The sequence below is a fragment of the Melopsittacus undulatus genome, chromosome 2 (genome assembly GCF_012275295.1).
Source record: "Melopsittacus undulatus isolate bMelUnd1 chromosome 2, bMelUnd1.mat.Z, whole genome shotgun sequence".
NCBI classification, from domain to species: domain Eukaryota; kingdom Metazoa; phylum Chordata; class Aves; order Psittaciformes; family Psittaculidae; genus Melopsittacus; species Melopsittacus undulatus.
The window spans coordinates 67660036-67679727 of record NC_047528.1 but is presented as its reverse complement, the minus strand read 5'-3'; the positions used below and the strand labels follow the sequence as shown (position 1 = coordinate 67679727).

The following is a 19692-nucleotide window of genomic DNA, read 5'->3' as shown; positions in this document are numbered from 1 at the left end:
AAGTTATTTTATCTATCATTTTTAATATACCCCTATTAACTGGCTGCAGTGCTTCATGCCAGGGTAGCTTGAGGACCCAACTGAACTTAGCTGAACAAAGACACTTGTTTTACTGTCAGGCTGTGGGGGGACGTTCTGGTAATTAAGCCGAAGTTAAGCAGAAGAAAGTGCATTAATTTACAATATTGTCTCTTTCATGCTTTTTGTTTTGTTTTTGTTAGCCATAAATGGTAAAAGGAAATCACTGTCCATGAGCAGCTGATGAGAGGGTCCAGTGGGAGGCCACAAGGATGTCAGGGGTGGGGGACATTTCTCTTGTGAGGAGAGGTTGCAGGATCTGGGCCTGTGTGGAGAAGACTGAGAGGGGATCTCATTAATGCATATAAACATCTGAAGGGCAGGTGCCAGCAGGACAGTGCCAGACTCCCTTCGGTGGTGCCCAGTGAAGCAATGAGGAGAAGCAGTGGCCATAAACTAAAACACAAGAAGATTCTCCTCAACATGAGACAGAACTTCTTTACAATGACGGTAGTAGAGCACTGGAACAGGCTGCTCAGGGGGTTCATGCAATCTCCCTCTGGAGACATTCAAAACCTCCTTAAACACATTCCTGTGTAACCTGCTTTAGGTCGGCCCTGCCTTGGCAGGGGGTTGGAACAGATGATCTCCAGAGGTGCCTTCCAACCCTAATGACTCAGATTCTGTCAGATGAGCATTGGTAGCGATAGACCTGGTTGTGTCCATTACCTGGTCTTGCCAGTACACAGCAGTAAGTGTGCTGTTAAGGAGCTGACAGCAAAAAAAACCCACCTGGAAATGGTGGCACTAGATGATCTGTAAGGTTCCTTCCAGCCTAAACCATTCTACAATTCTATCAAACTTTCCCTGTGTCCAGATCATTACGTGCTGCAACACTCCATGTTTCAAGGAGGGAGACTGCTGGATTACGTCTCTGATGGTTATGTGAGGATAAATCCTTATGCATTTCAAGCTTGAGTGTCAAATCTTTGAGTGATGCAAAGGAAAAAGTGCCTATCAGCTATAGGATTTAGATTTTAATTATTTTAGTTTATCTGAGGGACATTTAACATTGTTACTCATTTTTCCAAAAAGGAGAGCAACAATTGCCGTAAAGTGAATGTCTGCTTGCTGTGTAGTAGTCTAAATCAGTGTCTTCTGGAGAAAAGTTGGTTTTGCTCTAGCTAGATACTATCTACTTCTGCTTTCTTTTTTTCTTCCAAAAGATTGAATTGTGCTGTTTGTCTGTGTTCTGTGGGGATTGTTACATGACAGTCTTAGTCCAGGAATAATGCCAATTTGCAAGTAATTTAAACAGCATATGTTCTTGTACCTCTCAGAGGAGTTACTTCCCATTCTTCCCCTATGTATTTTCACATTACTCAATATATGTTTTGGTTGTTTTGCTGTTTTTTAAAATGTTTTGTGATAACATGACACCATCCTCAGCATCTCCTGATCTTGTCAACACAGCCATAGAATTTCATCTGATAATTTTTGTGGTGAAGAGCTTTATTTTTCATCTGTAAGTAGATATCATCAAATCTAGTTATTCGAAGTTGAACTTTTAATGCTGGAAATCAATGTCTTTTTGAAGCTTAGCTGGATAGATTCTTAAGGTCATAGGAGGCTGTTTCTGGGGAAGTCTTGGCCAAGGTTTTGTGACAGATGCTAAAGAGGAACTGTGTGGCAATTTCAGCATTTCCAACAAGGTCTCAAGAAGCCTATGGTTATTTAAGTTCATTTGCTTTACCCATTTTTATTTAACTTGGTTGCTAGCTACAAGTTACATCTGTTGGGTTGTGTGCACCGCTGCTCAGTATGTATAACAATTATCTCTTGTCATCAAGCATCATTCTCCTGTTTTAGCTATTTATAGACTGACTTCCTGAGTTCTCTTTTGATCTTCTCTTCAGTAAATAATCTGACCTGATTAATCCTGTCACTGGAAGAAATCTTAAAAGCTTGAAGTTTTTTCGATAATTACTTAACTCCCTAGAATTTAGTGATTTATTTTTTTTTTACCTTTGAGCTTGAGAGCTGAATACTGTTACTGCAGTCCTCTCACAGTGATTCTGAAGTTAATGAACTTCTGCTCTTTACTCTCTGCTTTCTCGGTCCTTACCTTGCTTGTTTGCTTATTTATTTATTTGGTCTTTTTTTTTCATTTTGGCCTTTTTTTTTTCCTCTGTTTCTTTTGTCTAAAAGACTTTTCCCCATGATTACTCCTGTTGATATTTTTTTTCAAGTAGTCTGAAGTCTCCAGAGGCATAGATAGAAGCGCAAGGCTGAGAGATGCATGCTGCATGTTTTCTGATATGCTTGGGATTAAGAGCATAGATCTTTTACAAAGACTTTGACATTGTTCTGTAGGATGGAGATATGGAAATGATGTGCCTGCTAGGATTGAGAGTCATCTCCTTTTAAATACCAAAGCAGGGTATTTGTTGTGAGCAGGGCTTGCGTGGCTGGGAACAGCAGTACAGAACCATGACGTTTAAAAATTATTAAAATCTATTCAGGCAAAAGATTTAGCAATAATAATCCAGCTCTGATTGAAATAAAAATGTAAATAATGCTGAGGGGATCTCTAAGATTTGGTGCCTTTTTGGCTTGTTTTTTCATGTGGACAAAATGTGATGGAAGTAGCTCAGTGAGCTTCTCCACAGCACAGGTCAGCTCTCCTGACCAAGTCAGGTCATCCCAGTACTCATCCCAATCAGAACTGAAGCAAAAGAATAAACTTCAAGGAAACATTTTCTGTGTCTCCACCCAGGCAGGATGGAGCATGAACTGTGTGGTGGTGTCACCTGGCTGTGTGATATAGTAAATTAAAAATAATAATGTAGAGCAGAACCAGTAAAATTAATACAGCATATAGCTATGAGCTGTTAGGGTGCTGAGGCACTGGAATGGGTAGCTGGGGAAGCTTTGAATGCTCTGTCCCTGGCAGTCTTCAAGGCCAGGCTGGGCAGAGCCTTGGTTGGAATGGTTTAGTGTGAGGTGTCCCTGCCCATGGCAGGGGAGTTGGAACTTGATGATCTTAAGGTCCTTTCCAACCCTAACTGTTCTATGGTGTGGTCTCCTGGCTAACATGGTGTGAGCATACCCAAGCTCCAGTTGCCTCCCTGCCACTGCCATTGTCAAACATCTGGTGTTCACCTCTTGGGGGGCAGAAGGGAAGTGTGATTTATGGCCTTGCAACTCTTGCAAATGTGTCAAATCTGGGCAGGAAGGAGCTGTTTCCTCTTTCACATCTTGCTGGGTACCAGAGTAAAAAAAACTGGAGAACAGGGGCATTGAACTTGGCCAAAGAAACATCAGGCACATGGGATACCTTTGGCAAAATTACAAAGTGGAGCTGTCAGCAAGTGACCTTAAAACAAGAAGGCTTTTGTAACAGTCTGTGCCCGATTGCTTATGTTTTTCTTGTTGGAAAAATGCTGATCTGTCTTTAGGAAATTGTGCTAAAGGAGTGGGAAAAAATGCACCTTCCTGTATTTCTTTTCACAACCCAGAGGGCAGAAGGAAGCTTTTATGTCTCTGCTTTTATGTCTCTTACCAGGTAACAGGGGTTTCCCAGGCTTGTGCTGTTACATAGGTGGCAGTGTAAGTGAAATGAGATTTTGGTTTTGCTTATGCTTTGGTTTCTATTTTTAAATTATTTTCCAAGTGTATAAAAAGAAATCCACACATAGTCTGATAGCCTGAACATGATGCTGATGCTGGAGGATTACTCTTGTGCAATTGTAAATACCGAGGCCAGAAGTGTGCAGGTGTGCTTTCTGAAATAGCACAAGCAGGTACTAAGTTGCTATGTTTTTTGGAACATGGATGGAGAAACTTTTCACAGCACCTCTCTGTAGTGTTGTGCAGTGCAGCGGGAGGCAGGGCTATGAGCCCATTGATCCCACCACTGGCACATCCCAGAGCGGTCGCACAGTCAAGTGTTTCTGGTTTGATAAGAGAGGTGAAGACGAGGAAAAGCATCAGTTAAACTAACCTGTGTAAAGTTAATTCTTTTTTAGCTAAAGCTTAATCTTAGGCCAAAACCAAAATATTGTTTATGTGAAATACTCTGACTTCTTGGCAACTCTCTTCTGTTTCCTCTAAGGTAAAACTGCTCGGAGTCTGACCTTCTTTCTTGCAGGACTTTTGCCCAGACCTGGAAGTTTTTTGGCATTTGTTTATTTATTGAAGGGATGATGCTGTGGGTTTTACTGGTCTCTAATTTGAGAGTAACTGTGGTTCTTGTGACAGAGGTTGAGCTGCGTGTAGGCAGGTGTTGGGCAAGCGTCCCAGCACAGCTTTGCCAGCCAGCACTCCTGTCACTCCAGTCCTTCCTCCTTTTTGGGCAGGGATCACAAATTGCACAATATGAATATTTGTTTGTTTATTTTAACAAAACCTCACATGCTTGGGCTTGCAGCAAGCGTTGAGCTGGGGTTTTAAGAACCATAAGGCCCCTGGACCTTTGCAGTGGTGGCTGATTAAAGTTGCTGGTTAGCTTTCTCCGTACATGGCATGATAGCTTTGGGCAATGGCTTAGGATGCATGGCTGTTCTCTGAAGGTAGAGAAGTAATGACTTCTGGTTGCTTCCTTCCCTTTGCTCTGGGTTTTGTTTGTTTTTTCATCAGCTGAACTCTTCCTTGGGGGTAAAGCTGCTGTATCTGTGGGGCTTCCCCCAGGAAACCATAATTAGGTAAGAGAAAATAAGGAGGTTTTCCTGTCAAGCTGCTGCAAGTGCAGCGAGTGGTGGGATCACCAGCCTGTCCTGGCCTTCTCTCAGTGAGCTTCTGGCAAAGCTGGTGTTAGATCTGCTCATTCCCCCTGCATGTGGGGATGGCAGGGCCCTGCTCCTCTGGGATGCAGGTGTTTGGTGTTCCTACCCTCCTGATTAGAGCAGAGGGCAGTGCTCAGCTACTCCATGCACAGTAGGCACATGGTTATTCTCTCTGTGGAGAATAACTTGCAAAGCCTTATAGAAAAAATTAGACAGCTTGATTAGAAGAAGTCTTGCCTTAAAAATGAGGGATTTTGTACTCCACTGAGGAGGGTGGGTAGATCATGATATATATTAAAAATATACTAAGACCCTTTCTTCCTAGAATTTCTTCTTGCTGTTCTTCTTGGTTCAAAACCCCATGCAGTGGCAGCAGTTGGGAGGTGTATGGAGATTGTCATGAGTCTCAGAGTTTTGGGGCCTCTCTGTCACCCAAAGCAGATCTGGATGTCCTAGGACACAAAACACTGGAGACTGCTGACACCTTTTGACAGCCAGGTCTCCTGGTAGTAGTATCTGTGCATAAAGGTTTGAATACACATTGCTTCAAAACTGAGCATTAGAGGTCATCCTTTCTTCTGTTTTTAATGTATTTCTGGTGTGCAGCATGGAGGAAGAGAAACATTTCTCAATTTGAAACTCATATGATAAAAACAACTGTGTCAGCTTGTTTCCCTCCCATTATGGTTGAAGGGAAACTTCACATTTCGTCAATATTAATAGCTCCTTGCTTTTCATATTACTCATTTGTTTTCTGTGTATATAGCAAACATATACATGTTATATGTATGTGCATATACATATCTATCTATATGTATGTATTTTTTGTAACCAGGGGCAAAATGACTGCTCAAGTAACATTGGAGGATGCCTTGTCCAATGTGGACCTCTTGGAAGAACTACCATTGCCAGATCAGCAACCGTGTATTGAACCCCCACCATCATCTCTGCTTTACCAGGTATGTTGTCATTGTAGGAAAAAGTTTTTCCATTTCCCATTGCTGTTAAGAAAAAGAATATGTGCTTTTTAAAAAAAAAAAAAAAACAAACAGAAAGGAAACACAAACCGCAATGTGTTTGTATTTGCAATCTATATGGAAATTCTTTTCCCTACCAAAGATTTAATTCTGTATCTTGCTTTCTTTGCAGCCAAACTTTAACACTAATTTTGAAGACAGAAATGCATTTGTCACTGGTATTGCAAGATACATTGAGCAAGCTACAGTCCATTCTAGCATGGTAAGTGGATGTTCAGATATATACATTTGTATTACTTGAAATAAAAGGAGAGGAACATGTCTTCATGCAGTTCATTACAAGAATTGTGGCCGCAGAAAACCAGAAACAAGGTTACCTACAACACTTCCAGCAGGCAGTAAGATGAAAAGATGTGTGACGCTTGTTTTTTCACACATCTACTTCTTGATAATTTTAAGATTATCTTTCTTCTTGGTCAACCAGTGTTGCTCAGGAGTTTTCTGATTTCATTGTGCATTTTTCCAGTATTCTGAGGTGTTGGTTGTACTTACAGCTAGCTGCTGTAACTTGAGTGAAAAGTTACCTTCCATCCTCCGGAATTTACCCTACTTCTCTGCCAGTTCAGTAGCATTGAAGGGTTTTTGTTGGCTTCCTCACTAAGGAGTGTGTATGTTGGTGGTTTATTGACATGCTTCTGTGTAAGGTATCCTGCAGTTTTTAATGGTTCCACTGTGGAAGATAAGACTTCATGATGGTAACTCCGTCTCTGCTAATGACACAAAAAACTAACCTGATCTGGGGAGATGATAATTTTTGTCATTAGGTAAGCATAATTGCTGCAGTTGTTGATTAGTGATCTGGCAGGTATCTGTTGGCCTAAGTGGTAGGAAGATGGTCATGTGAATTCTCTCAGAATTAGCTTGGGTGCTAAAACAGATGACTGGGAATTAATGGAAATTTTTTTGGCCATTGGATTATCGCCGAGATGGACATGAGTAGCTCTTCAGCTCTGATACATGTAATATGCCAGCTAAGCCTGTAAATTATGATATTATTTTACATACAGTATGATGTATCATTCAGCTTGCAATATGTGTGTGTTTGTAGGTACACTGATAAGAGAAACAGGTTTGTCTTGACAAGGGTTTGGAATGATGGAAGACAAGTGTGTTTAATCCCTTTTTATTACAATGCCTAATTATATTGAGCATCTTTCTTACAGAATGAAATGCTAGAAGAAGGCCAGGAATATGCAGTCATGTTATACACATGGAGAAGCTGCTCAAGAGCCATTCCTCAGGTAAGGGATGAAGATTAAACTGCCATGCAACACTCGAACTCCTGTCTTGGTGTGGAGTTGCACAGATGGAGCTTTGTCAATGATCTCTGGAATGTAGTTTACTTTGGCACCTGAGTAGTTAACCTGGATCTGCCATAGAAAAGTGTCTTTTTAGCACTGTGGCACCAGTTGGACTATTTTTACTTTTTTCTGATAAGGTGTCTGTAGCAATACCTCATGGTTTTTTTGTCAGACCTGCTGACTGGTTCAAGAGTAGTATCTGGGTAATGCCCTCTAGAGGGAAAACCTTTGGGTGTCAAATTTGTTTGAGGTCAAAATTTCATTCAGGAGAATGGACCCTTACCATTTCCAAAGCTTAATACTTAAATTCAGAACAGCTTTAACAAGTGATGTAGCTCATAACAAGTAACATTCAGGTTAAACATTTAAGTTTCTAGACATCCTATGTAGTCTAAATGTCTAGTTGTTCTAGACTACCTATGTAGTCTAAATGTCTCAAAGTTCTAAATGTCAGAGCTACCTAGTGTTTTCTTGATCTGCATTCAAAAATAAACCCCTGTGAATAGGTGTCAAGTCAATATAAAGTGTTTGGGAATGGTTGTACAAGCGTGGGGTGGGAAGAATGTTAAGGTGCATCAGAAAACTGAACAAAATTATAACCATGAGCTGACACCTGCCTGCTTTATAAGGAGCTTGTAATGCAATTATTTCTGTACTGAAATGCAAAGAAGGCTTATCCTGTGGTTTAAAGCTTTAGAGTGGGAGTCAGGTATTCTGTTTTAATTTCTAGTTCTGGTCTCGGTTTAGTGCATGATGTTGAGCAAGTGGTTTAATGTGGGAAGAAGATTGTCCTAACCATACAAAGGTGTTTGACAACTAAATTACTTGCTATGAGGCAGTTGAAAAAAACTCAGATTTTGTTTTTTTACTTAAAGTTTAGAAGCCTAGCATAAAATGGCCAAACCCAGAAATTTATGCCTTGAGTTTGTCTTTATTAGGGTGATAATGCATTTCCTCAGGATCTTAGTTTCTGAGGCTTTATGAGGGACATTTCCAAGCGTAATGATCTTTTTAATTATCCTCAGGTCAAGTGCAATGAGCAGCCTAACAGAGTAGAAATTTATGAGAAAACTGTGGAAGTTCTGGAGCCAGAAGTCACAAAACTGATGAATTTTATGTATTTTCAGGTAAAAGGCTTGTAAACAAAATTTGTCAGTAGGCTTGTGTTTTTATATTCCTGTTTTGTACACTTCATATACTCCTGTTTTTGTGTGCTTGATGTTGTGTGCTCAGATACTGAACTGTCATTGTACTTTGAAAAAAACCCTGTATTGTCTGACATAAGGGCAGAATTTCTAATGCCTATCTTAAAATCTTCAGTCAATCTCCATTTCACGTAAAACCAAAAGTAATTGCATATGGTCCCTATGTAGCACATGGGGACAGAGCGGTGGTACTTTAGAAAGAAAGGAAATGGAAATATAATACTTTTCACATGTATACATAAAAGCATCTGGACACAGAAACCATTTGTTGGGGAGTGAGTGATTCACTATTCTGGACTCCAGAGCAGCAGGTGCAACTGTGCTATGGAAATTCCTAATCAAGGCAAGATAACCCAGTTGTTGTGAACTGCCAGCCACTTGAGCTACATGGTCACTGGAGAATAGCAGTCTGTCTTGCTTTATCCTCTGTGCTGGCAGCTTGCCATTTGGTTCAATGGACTGAGAATGTTTCCAGGCATTACTCGGAGGGAACCGGAGCATCTAGAGCCTACAAGGTCTGGAGGCCACAGGAAGAGGACACTGAATGAAATGTGATATTTCCTGTCGTCTTCCCCAGCTGTCAGATCTTATTGAGTACAAACAACCTCCTTTCATTCAAGAAGAATAGTGCTCTAATGTCAGAACAGATTCCTTTTTACACTAGAAGTTGCTGTCTTTTTCATACTTGTAATCTCCATCTCAAATGGCTCTAATGAGTGCTTGGAAATAAGCCCTCACATGAACACATGGCAGGATGTACACTGAGAGTTGGCATGTACAGTGTGCTGTGGAATTTGGATTTTTTTGTTTTAAGGGAACATACCTATAATCTGCCTTTTAATGCATACAGACTTCCTCACTAAAGAGCACAAAATTACTTGTTTCAAAGGGATTTTAAACTTTCATTACTTCAGTTTGCAAAAAAGTAGCTTGACTTTTGTGCTAGGCAAGCTCTGTGGCAAAAATCACTGCTGATACTTGGAGCTCACAGCAAGTATTCAGCCCCACAGAGGACAAGGCGTAAGGGGTGTATACTTAAACAGGAGAGATTTAGTTAGATACAGGGAAGAAATTCTTTACTGCGAGTGGTGAAGCACTGGAACAGGCTGCCCAAGGAAGCTGTAGGCTTCATCCCTGGCAGTGCTCAAGGCCAGTCTGAATGGGGCTTTAAGCAACCTGGTCTAGTGGAAGGTGTCCCTGACCATGTTGGGGGGAGGGTGGAACTGGATGATCTTTCAGGTCCTTTCCAACCCAAACCGTTCTGAGATTCTATGACAGACCTGTGCTTGTGCCTTGCTAGTCGAAACCAGAGCACTTTGCATACTTTAATCATTTTTCTGCCTCAGTGAGTGGTGCTTTTCACTGGACCAGCTCCTGTTGTGTGATGAAAGGTTTTTTCCTGGAAATTTCATGGCTTTTTCTTCCTGCTTCCTGCCATTTTTTTCCCTCATTAGAGAAATGCAATTGAACGATTTTGTGGGGAGGTGAGACGCTTGTGCCACGCGGAGAGGAGGAAGGACTTTGTGTCTGAAGCATATCTGATCACGCTGGGCAAATTCATCAACATGTTCGCAGTGCTGGATGAGTTGAAAAATATGAAGTGCAGCGTGAAGAACGACCATTCAGCCTACAAACGGTAAGTGGCAAGAACAGGACCTGGGTTTCTGCTGCCAGCACACAGGCCTCCCACGAGATGGCAGCAGTTGCTCTTTTTCTAACGGCTGCCTCTTCTAAAGTAGTCCTTGTGTGGAACAGGTTACCTTGAAACTGGGGATGCGCTGACCGCAGATAGGACCATGAGTTAGTCTGTTTTCTTTATGCTCTTCCAGCAGCCAAGTTCTTCTGCCTTTTAATGCCAAGCTGTCAAATACTTCTGTCTTGGTGTACGCTAAATATGATGAATATACTTTGCTCAGTAAAGCTTTTCTTTTTGAGGGGAAACTGGTTTACTGGTGGCTTGTGCTACTCCTGTTCTATTTGTTCTGTTCTGGTTTTGGCACCCACTTCTGACATTTGTAGCCGAGAGTTGTTACACTTGTTCTTAAGACATTTCAGCTTTGCTGTTCAAGGTTGTTGTGACCTCGGGTTGTAGCAGGAAGGGGAGAAGGGTGGTGTATCAGAGGCCAAGTTTTCTGCTAGAGCTGTCAGATGGTATCAGGTATATTTGTTCAAACATGATGGTCAGGGTAACAGGGGAAGACAGTCTCTATACTAGCTTTAGCATCATAGAATCATAGAATGGTTTGTGTTGAAAAGGATCTTAGAGATCATCTAGTTCCAACCTTCCTGCCACAGGCAGGGACACCTTCCGCTAGACCAGGTTTCTCAGGGCCCCATCAGACCTGGCCCTGAACATTATCAGGGATGGAGCATCCGCAAATTCTCTGGGCAGCCTGTTTCAGTCGTCACTTGATTCCTTGTGCTCCAAAAAACCTTGGTGAAAATGCATTTACGTGTCTTCTCTGCCTACCAGTACTACTGGATCACCCTCCTCATAGTCTTTCATAAAGAAAACCATTCAGGCAATGACTAGCCAATCTATGCTGCTTCCACTTACATGACATTTAATTTCTACATCTACCAGTAGTTGCCTTTTATAGTTGATGTTGTGTCTGGAGACCTCTAAAATTACTTGGCTTGCCTTTCTACTTCTTTGAAGGCATGCTTCTGGCCCATTCTCTTTCTGCTTGGTTCAGGAGTTTGGAGGTGGAAGATACATTGCAGTTGGCAATTCTGCATGAGCAGCAAATGATATACCATTGTACTGGCACTTAAAGATGTGCTTGCAACTTACAGTTCCCCTGGCAGATTTGGAGATGGGTGTGTTTCTATTCAAAGGCAATGGATTTGCTTAGGAGTAATCCTACAAAAGGGAAATGCTGTTTTGTTTTCTGTTTTTAAAGAGCTGCTCAGTTCCTCCGGAAAATGGCAGATCCTCAGTCCATTCAAGAATCCCAGAACCTCTCCATGTTTCTTGCCAACCACAACAAGATAACACAAGTAAGCTTTAATTGTCTTTTTGCACAGTACCTAGTGCTTTACAAAACTATTAAAATGAAACACTTCCAGTTTGGTAGTAACTTGTTCCCCAGTGACTATAACTAGTTGACTAATATCCTTTTCTTCTTTTTTTTCCAGTCTTTACAGCAGCAGTTGGAGGTGATTGTTGGCTATGAAGAGTTGCTTGCAGATATTGTGAATTTGTGCGTGGACTACTATGAAAACAAAATGTATCTAACACCCAGTGAGAAACATATGCTCTTGAAGGTAGGTTTCTTTTGGTTACAAAATTGGAAAAGAATGGTTAAGGCAGGACACAGATGTTTGAAGTCCTAAACCATGTTTCTAGGAAGTATAATGAGAGCAGAAAGGATGTGTTTTATTTTTAGGTGTGTGTCAAGCTTGCTTGAGGCTTTGTACCAAATATTTCAGAGAACAAGTAGTTTAAAACTAGGATTACTGAGTAGGTAAGTTTAGTTAGCTGGAATATGTACATGTAATTAGAGGGTGCTGGGCAGTCTGACGAGTGGTTGATATCAACTGTATGTCTTGAAGTGGAAGAAAGGTATAGAGTAAGAACTGAATATTTGCCTCATGTTTAACTTCTGAGCTCTGTTAATTAGGACTAAATAGAAGCATCCTGAAACCATACACAAACACTAGAACATTTGTGTTCTGTCTGCAGAGATGCCCAATGTGTCTTTCATACTTAGGCCTTTTGTTTGGTAAATGCATGCTTAAAATGCGTTAAGTCACTAATGCTCAGCTCCTGCTATTGTAAATACTGACTTATAACTTTCTGTTAGTGAATAACTTGACCAAAATGTAATTAGATTTTTTTTTTTATGCTTCTGAACTCTTATGCTTATAATTCAGAGATGTGCTGAAAGCCATAAAAAGCAGTTGCTCAGAGATGTTAGATCTGACCTTCTGTTACAGATCAGTTTGCACATACAGGATTTTAATAAAATGGAAATTAACAAAAAAAACCAACGTGTCTAAAAATAGCCATACTCTAGATTCAGTGAGAGTTTTTTGCATGCTAAGCCTTCATACAAACAAGTAGCACTTTTTGTAGCACTTTTTAAGGATAAGTGAGCAGGCTAATGTTAAAGTAAAAACTATTAATATGCATATAATAGAAGAATACTGCAGAAAAGTATGTATTTGAAAATCTGTTCTATTTGAAAGAGGGTTGGGCTTAAAACCTCCTTTTTAAAATACAAGTGTTTTTTATAATTATATGAAGAGTGGCCTTACTGCAGCAGGTTTTACCCCTAAGATCCATTTGCAGAGAGGTTTGATTTCTTTTTCAGGTTATGGGCTTTGGATTGTACCTGATGGATGGAAGTGTCAGCAACATCTATAAGCTGGATGCAAAGAAAAGGATAAATTTAGCCAAGATAGACAAGTTCTTTAAGGTTGGTTGAGATGTGATCTTAATATGTGATGTTTAAATTAATTCCCCATGCATTTTAAATATAATTAAGTAGAATAAAAATCACTTTGGACTATAATATGGGTAAATAATCCTAGAATCATAGAGTGGTTTGAGTTGGAAGGGACCTTAAAGATCAACTAGTTCTAACGTTCTCCTGTCCTGGGCAGGGACACCTTCCACTAGACCAGGTTGCTTAAAGCCCCTTTCACTAAGATTTATGTTTAATAATTTATCTAATCCACTTTATTCCATGTGTACAGCAGCTGCAGGTTGTCCCACTGTTTGGTGACATGCAGATTGAACTTGCCAGATACATTAAGACCAGTGCCCATTATGAGGAAAATAAGTCCAGGTAAGAGGGAGAAGGAAACAAAGCAGGGAGCATCTGGGCTGGGAAGAGTCAGATCTTTGGAGCATATTTTCATAATTAGTCTGCGGATCTCTGTAACTAATAGGATTTTCACCTTGGTCTACTTTTTGGTGTGGGTATTTCACTAGTAATGTAATTCATGTAATAGATACAATGAAAGAAATAGGCCATTTAAAGATCTTTCTATGCTTCTGAACTCATTCTTGTATCTGTGACATTTCTAATCACCTCGGTTGGAGGAAATGAAATTTATCTTACACTAATTTCCCTTTTATTTTTTTCCTTTAAATACGAAACTTTCTTTAAAAGAAATGAAGGATTTTACTAAGCAAGGTGAGCAGTAGTAGTGCATGGGTAAATAGGCATGTATATATTGTATATGGAGCAGCAACTTAGCTTGTCTTCCCTCCTTTATTTCAGCTAGGTGTGCAGAATGGCAAAACGGCTGGTAAAAGCAGCCAGTTGTTACGTAAATGGTTCTGTGGTTTATGGTTATTGCTTTGTTTTTAGTGAACATTTCCATGCTCCTCCACAACCTTCCCTCTATGCAGTTACATGAATTTAGAATGTAATGCTTTGCATTTTAATTCCTGCAGAAAAAACACATAACCTGCATGTAATTGCTAAGAGAAAATCAACAGCAGTGGGCCTACTGAGCTACTAAATATAGGCTACTTAACCTGACATTCCTGGTAGCATGTCTTTTGTGTCCCTCTTGATAACATGTTGGTAGTATTTAATAATGCCTCTTTTATAGTTGGGAGCATACTGTAGGTTTTTCACAGTTAAACAAGAATAACAAAAACCAGTCTGAAGGTAGCTAGATGTATCTTACAGCCTATGTCTATACTTCTGCCCTGCCTTTCAGTCCTTTTTGGTCCTGTCCCTAAGTGTATGCTCCTGAAGAGGGTTGCTGGTTTGTTATTTCATAAAAGCAGCCTTTAAAAAACCCAAACAAACCAAACAACAAACTCAAACAGAAAAGAAAAAAAGTTTTGGGCTTTTTTTAAGACTTGGAAAAAGTACTGTTTGAACTCAGAAGGGCAGTCCATCACTTGTGGATTGTGCAGGGCCAGAAGTAGAGGTTTGAAGAGAGTAAAGGCCTCAAACAGGAGAAAGCCATGCATTGTGGATCTTTCTTTGCAGCATCAGTTGCACTGTTTATTGCCTAAAGCTGATTTAGGTGGGTTTTTTTGTCTTCTGAAACAGATGGACATGTACATCTTCCAGCAGCAGTCCCCAATACAATATATGTGAGCAGATGATCCAAATAAGAGAAGACCATATGCGTTTCATATCAGAACTGGCTCGTTACAGCAACAGTGAGGTGTGTGGGATTACAGCTATATGTGGAAATTTCACATTACTGATTAACAGTTATTGTTAAGTATCTGAAGAGCAGGTGAACTTGGGGCTAGGTAAATGACAAAGCTTGATCACCTCAATCAAGAAAAGTTGGCAGCAGGGTTAGTACCCATTCTCTGAATGGTATTTGTACTGTTTAAATGTAATATAATAATGACACATCATGCAAACTGCAGTACAATTCTACCTCTCTCTCTCTGTGTATATATACATTTAGGATATATACCCTAGAACTTTTGGAATATCGCTTTTGGAAGAGTTTGTATAGCCCTTACTCCAAATGGGTGCTTTAATGGTTTAAATGAAGCTAAAAGTTAAGAGATTAGTAAAAAAACACAAACAAAAAAAACCCATGTAAACACACACATGTATATATATATTAAAAACATATACATATCTAGAACATATATATAATCAATATCTTGAATTCATCTGCAACAATATTTTGGTGACTAGGGATACCAGTGGTTTCCATCTTTTGACCAAAATCTGTGGTTCAACTATGTAGTCTCTAGAAGAAAAAGCTAATATTGATGCAGGTGTTGGTATGTGGTGCTGTTTTAATACTTAAAAGAAATCTACGTAGAAATTTGGTTTTGGTTCATGCTCCTGAAATCATGCTGCTGGGTACAGCATGTGTCTGATGTGGGCTTTGTTTTTTCTGTTGTTTAATAATGTTCTAGGTGGTGACTGGATCTGGTCGACAGGAAGCTCAAAAAACAGATGCAGAGTATCGGAAGCTTTTTGATCTCTCGCTCCAAGGTCTGCAGCTTCTTTCCCAGTGGAGTGCACATGTCATGGAAGTGGTATGTTATCTGGGAAGTAAAACAAGATGAAGAGGTGGCTTAGTGAGGTTGGACAGGTTTTGCTTTAATGGAATGAAAAATGCATGTTGTGTTTTCTTCCCTCATTTCCCTTCTTTGTTCACTTCCTTTTTCCTCCTGCTCAAATTACATTCTTGGAGGAAGGCACAAGAAGTTCTCAGGTCCTAGGAGTAATATTGCATTTGAAAATTTGAGAGGAGATGAGGGAGAGGAAATAAAGAACCTGCAGAGTTCTTTCTCTATATTTTAATAACTTATTTAAAAACCAGGTGCCACTGAGAAAAGAGACTGTATAGGAAACTGCTTAAGGCAGAAATTGAAGAGGAGGATGCCAGAGTCCTTTTTATGCTGCAGGCACTTGGATGAAAGCTGTTTGTCTTGCCTGCACCAAATCATGTTTTAGGAAGGGTCAAAACAGATGTCATATTGTGTGAGAGAAGCCAGACTTGCTCCTCCTCTGCATTTCATGAATGCAGTGTGGTTACAATGGGCATAGATAGAGATTTTTCTCTCCAGTATTTTTTTGTCTTCTGTACTTTCAGTTGACTTTTAAAAAGCTAGTAGATGAACCATGCTTTTCCCTGTATTATTCTATTCTGATTTAAGTCAACAGTGTATTTTATAGTGAAAATCTTTTGCTTTTCTGCTTCTTAAAGAAAGGTTGTTGTCATCTATTTCTGTCCTCTGCAACTCCCAGACTTGCTCTCTTTATTCCTGTCATTGCAAATTGCTGCATTCAGGCTGTCCCTTCACAGCGCCAATCTTCCTATTATAATTCTGTAGAAAATCTCTCATTCTTAGCCCTGTTTTTATCCTCACAGTTCCAGAACAAACTGGAGCCACAGCAGGGTTGTCTTATTTTCCTATTATCACAGCTCTTCTTTGTCTTTTGTATTTGTATGAATTCCCTTAAGTGCTTTTCATGTACATTCATGTCCACCTTCTCCCTGTCCTCCTCTTGAAAATTTATTCTGATCTGGTGTATCTTACTTATCTGTCTTCTGCATTTACTTGGTGACTGTAAGCCTTCCTACATGCATCGTGTTCAGATAAAAAGTTTCAGCATTCGTTTGATGTCCAACTTAATCCTGTCAACTCGATGCTCTCCCCAAATTAATATTTGTTTAATAAGTAATAATCCCCAGTGTCCTCTCTGTAGCACTAAGGTTATAGGATGTGATGCTTTTCTTTGCCATTGTAACATTGGTGCAAATAGGAATCCACTGTAGTAGGCAAATTGATATTGCCCTGTAATCTAAAACATATGCAAAGATGATACCAACCAGACCTTACTATTTGCTGAACTTGAAATGTGAGAAAATATTTGAATGTGACTAGGATTTTTCACTAGGTGAACCCTGATGGATACTGGATCAGCCTGACACTGCTCAGGAACATTTTGAGCTGTGTTTGCAGTGACTGAAAAGGCAGTGTTCAAGAGAAATGCATGCTATGCAGAAGAGATTGTCACGGATGATACAGCTATTTAAGCCTAGTAAACATTAAAAAAAACCCAAAACATAAAGGTCAAAAACCTGTGGAAACATGTGGTTTTCCAGTTGTCTTTTGAATTCTAAATGTGAATATTTGGCCAAATTGGAAGCTCTCTTTTGTGGGAACGGACTTTTTTGTAATGCAGTGAGGTCATCTCTGTTTCTCCTGCTTAAAGTAGAGAAAAAACTTGCCTATGCTAGCATTTGCTCAATCAAAAATACCCTGAAGTGCATTACTTGCTGAATGTGAATTGCATTTTTTGAACCAGTACAGGATTGCTGACTTTCAAGCAAATCTGTCAGGCAAATTATTGTTTGGCATTTCCACTGGATGGTTGTTTCAGAATTCATGCAGGTTTTGAGAAGAGTACCAAATATTATTTTTTAGATATTCTTGAAAGCACTGGAGATAACTTCTTAAAGCTTGTTATTTGTGTCCGGCTACGTTTGCTGTTTCTCAGTCCTATTTTAATTTCCCCCTCTTTTTTTCTCTCTCTTCTGCTCTGTGAATTGCAGTATTCGTGGAAGCTGGTACACCCAACCGACAAATACTCTAATAAAGATTGTCCCGACAACGCAGAAGAGTACGAAAGAGCAACAAGATACAATTATACTAGCGAGGAGAAGTTTGCTTTGGTTGAGGTAAGAGAAACCTTTCTTCATAAGATTTTTCCAAAGTTTAATTCTGTACAAAGGACAACATTCTCTTTAAGCTTCTATATTCAGTGCAAAAAGACAGCTCTGAAGGACCATGTTTTCCTCCATTCAGTATGTAGGAGAAGTACAGGAAAACTATCCTTTATCTTTTGGAACTTATTAGTTCCTTTTTTCTCATTTTCTGTAAGTAAAAAAGGGCTTTTCGAACAATTATACAAACAAAATAAGAAAAATTTTCGTTTTCTTTTTCTTTTTTCCAGGTGATAGCCATGATCAAAGGGCTTCAGGTGCTGATGGGAAGGATGGAAAGTGTTTTTAATCATGCCATTCGCCATACCATTTATGCAGCTCTTCAGGACTTCGCCCAGGTCACGCTTAGAGAGCCACTAAGACAAGCCATTAAAAAGAAGAAAAATGTCATTCAGAGGTAACGTTCTTGTTTTCATCATTTCCTATATTATTACCCCTAAATTTTACTAAATTTGTTGAAGAGCTGCATGTCTGTTCAGTGTTGCCTCTTTAAGTCTGTACTCCTCTAGTAGTCTGGTATTCAAAGTTAGCTTAGTTGAATGTGTATTGGAAGTTGAAGAAGTCTGAAGGAAAAAATGAATAGTGCCAACATGGCTATGCTAGGACTACTGCAGGGAGTCTTGTCTCCCTTGTAGCTTATTTTAAGGAAAGATGAATACTATAATATTGAAAGCAAGATTAGTATTATTATTTTGAATAAAGGCATTACTGTGCACCTTCCTTATGATTCCAGTGTTTCCTCTCCTTGTGTTTCAAGTTTACATTCCACCTCATAGTCTTATCTCTGCCCTCTTAGCATCCTGCTCTTTCTCAGCTTCTGCTGGTTTTAGCTTATTAGCCTTGCACTTCTCTTCCAAGCGCTTCATCTGCCAACACCGATTGGTGGCATTTCCTGACCTTGCTTTTTTGTCTCTTATTGTTTGCTTTTAATCTTGACTTGCTTACCAGTTGTATACTGTTATGGTTCATTGCAGAGCTCTTAGAGGTTGTCGTGGTTTAAACCAAGTCCCCCTACTCCCGGAGAGTTAGGGTGAATGTAGCCCCCACGGATTGAGATAAGAACGGTTTAATAGCTAAGGCATAACACAAAACCCCTACTGCCATTTACTACTACAAATAATAATGATACAGCAAACAGCAAGTGAAAAGAATACAACACCCCACCAGCCACCGACCCATAACTCACTCCACCCTGCCCGGCCCAGCACCATGTGCTCCCTGCTCCATTTTCCTCCACAGCTCTCCCTCTCCAGCTTTCTCTTTCCCAGTATGCCTCCTGGGCATCACGTGCTATGGTATGGAATACCTCATTGACTAGCCTGGGTCAGGTGTCCTGTCTCTCCTTCCTCCCGGACTCCCCTCCTCCACCTGGCTGGAAAAAACCTTGAACAAAAAACACCCTCAAAACATGCTCAAACCATGACAGAGGTGAAAGTCTTTGGCTAATTAGGCTATTGCTAAATGCTGTGACTGCCACAAAAATATCATTATAAGCTAAAAATAAACAAATTGCTCCAAATTATCAAGTTTGCAGGGAGAGTCTTTTTGTCCCAGGGATGTGCATGAAATAGGGAAGTATTACTTTCACACCTGCTCAGATCTGGGAAGAGATATTTACTTCACCATTCAGCATGCCACACGATGTGGCTGGTTAGGTTTCTGACAAATACCTGGAGTCCAGTTTAGAAGTATGAAGCCGTTTGCATGAAGTCCAGCTGAATTCTGGATTTCTGCTGGAAACAGGAATTCTACTGCTGCTTTTCATTTCAGTCAGAATTGTCTCTTTAGTTTAGTTAATAATCTGCTTTGGTTTGATGAGGTAATCTGCTCTTTATGGTTTACAAGAACAAAATTGCTCGACGTGCTTGCTAAGGTTCCCAGAGGTGAATTCTTGTTAAGTGACTTTTGTCTCTAATGAACCAGTCTAGGAGATCAGCTTTCTTCTGACAGAGGAGAAGGACTTGGACTGTCCTTTTTGATAAACAGCGTGGGACAATTGTTTCCTGCATGTAGCATTCTCGAAGTAGTTGGCAAAATCATTTGTAGTCACTCTGAGTTACCCCGAGCTCTTGAATGCTGTTGCAAATTTTCTGTGCTCGTGGAAGAGGGCTTAAGAGAAGTAAAATGTTCTCAGCAGTGCACTTGGATGTGTATTGGTCTGAAGTAG

General features: G+C 40.0%; 1 protein-coding gene across 1 annotated transcript in view; it reads left to right on the top strand.

Annotated features, from left to right (window-relative positions):
• CYFIP1 (cytoplasmic FMR1 interacting protein 1) overlaps nt 1–19692 on the top strand; it is a 78904-nt gene that overhangs the window by 11914 nt on the left and 47298 nt on the right. The window contains exons 2-14 of the mRNA XM_034071142.1: nt 5638–5761; nt 5952–6041; nt 7003–7080; nt 8166–8267; nt 9800–9981; nt 11249–11345; nt 11484–11612; nt 12662–12766; nt 13047–13138; nt 14366–14483; nt 15205–15327; nt 17355–17480; nt 17756–17922. Coding sequence (XP_033927033.1) covers nt 5645–5761; nt 5952–6041; nt 7003–7080; nt 8166–8267; nt 9800–9981; nt 11249–11345; nt 11484–11612; nt 12662–12766; nt 13047–13138; nt 14366–14483; nt 15205–15327; nt 17355–17480; nt 17756–17922 — 1526 coding nt within the window. The 5' untranslated portion in view covers nt 5638–5644. The remainder of the gene's footprint in view (nt 1–5637; nt 5762–5951; nt 6042–7002; nt 7081–8165; nt 8268–9799; nt 9982–11248; nt 11346–11483; nt 11613–12661; nt 12767–13046; nt 13139–14365; nt 14484–15204; nt 15328–17354; nt 17481–17755; nt 17923–19692) is intronic.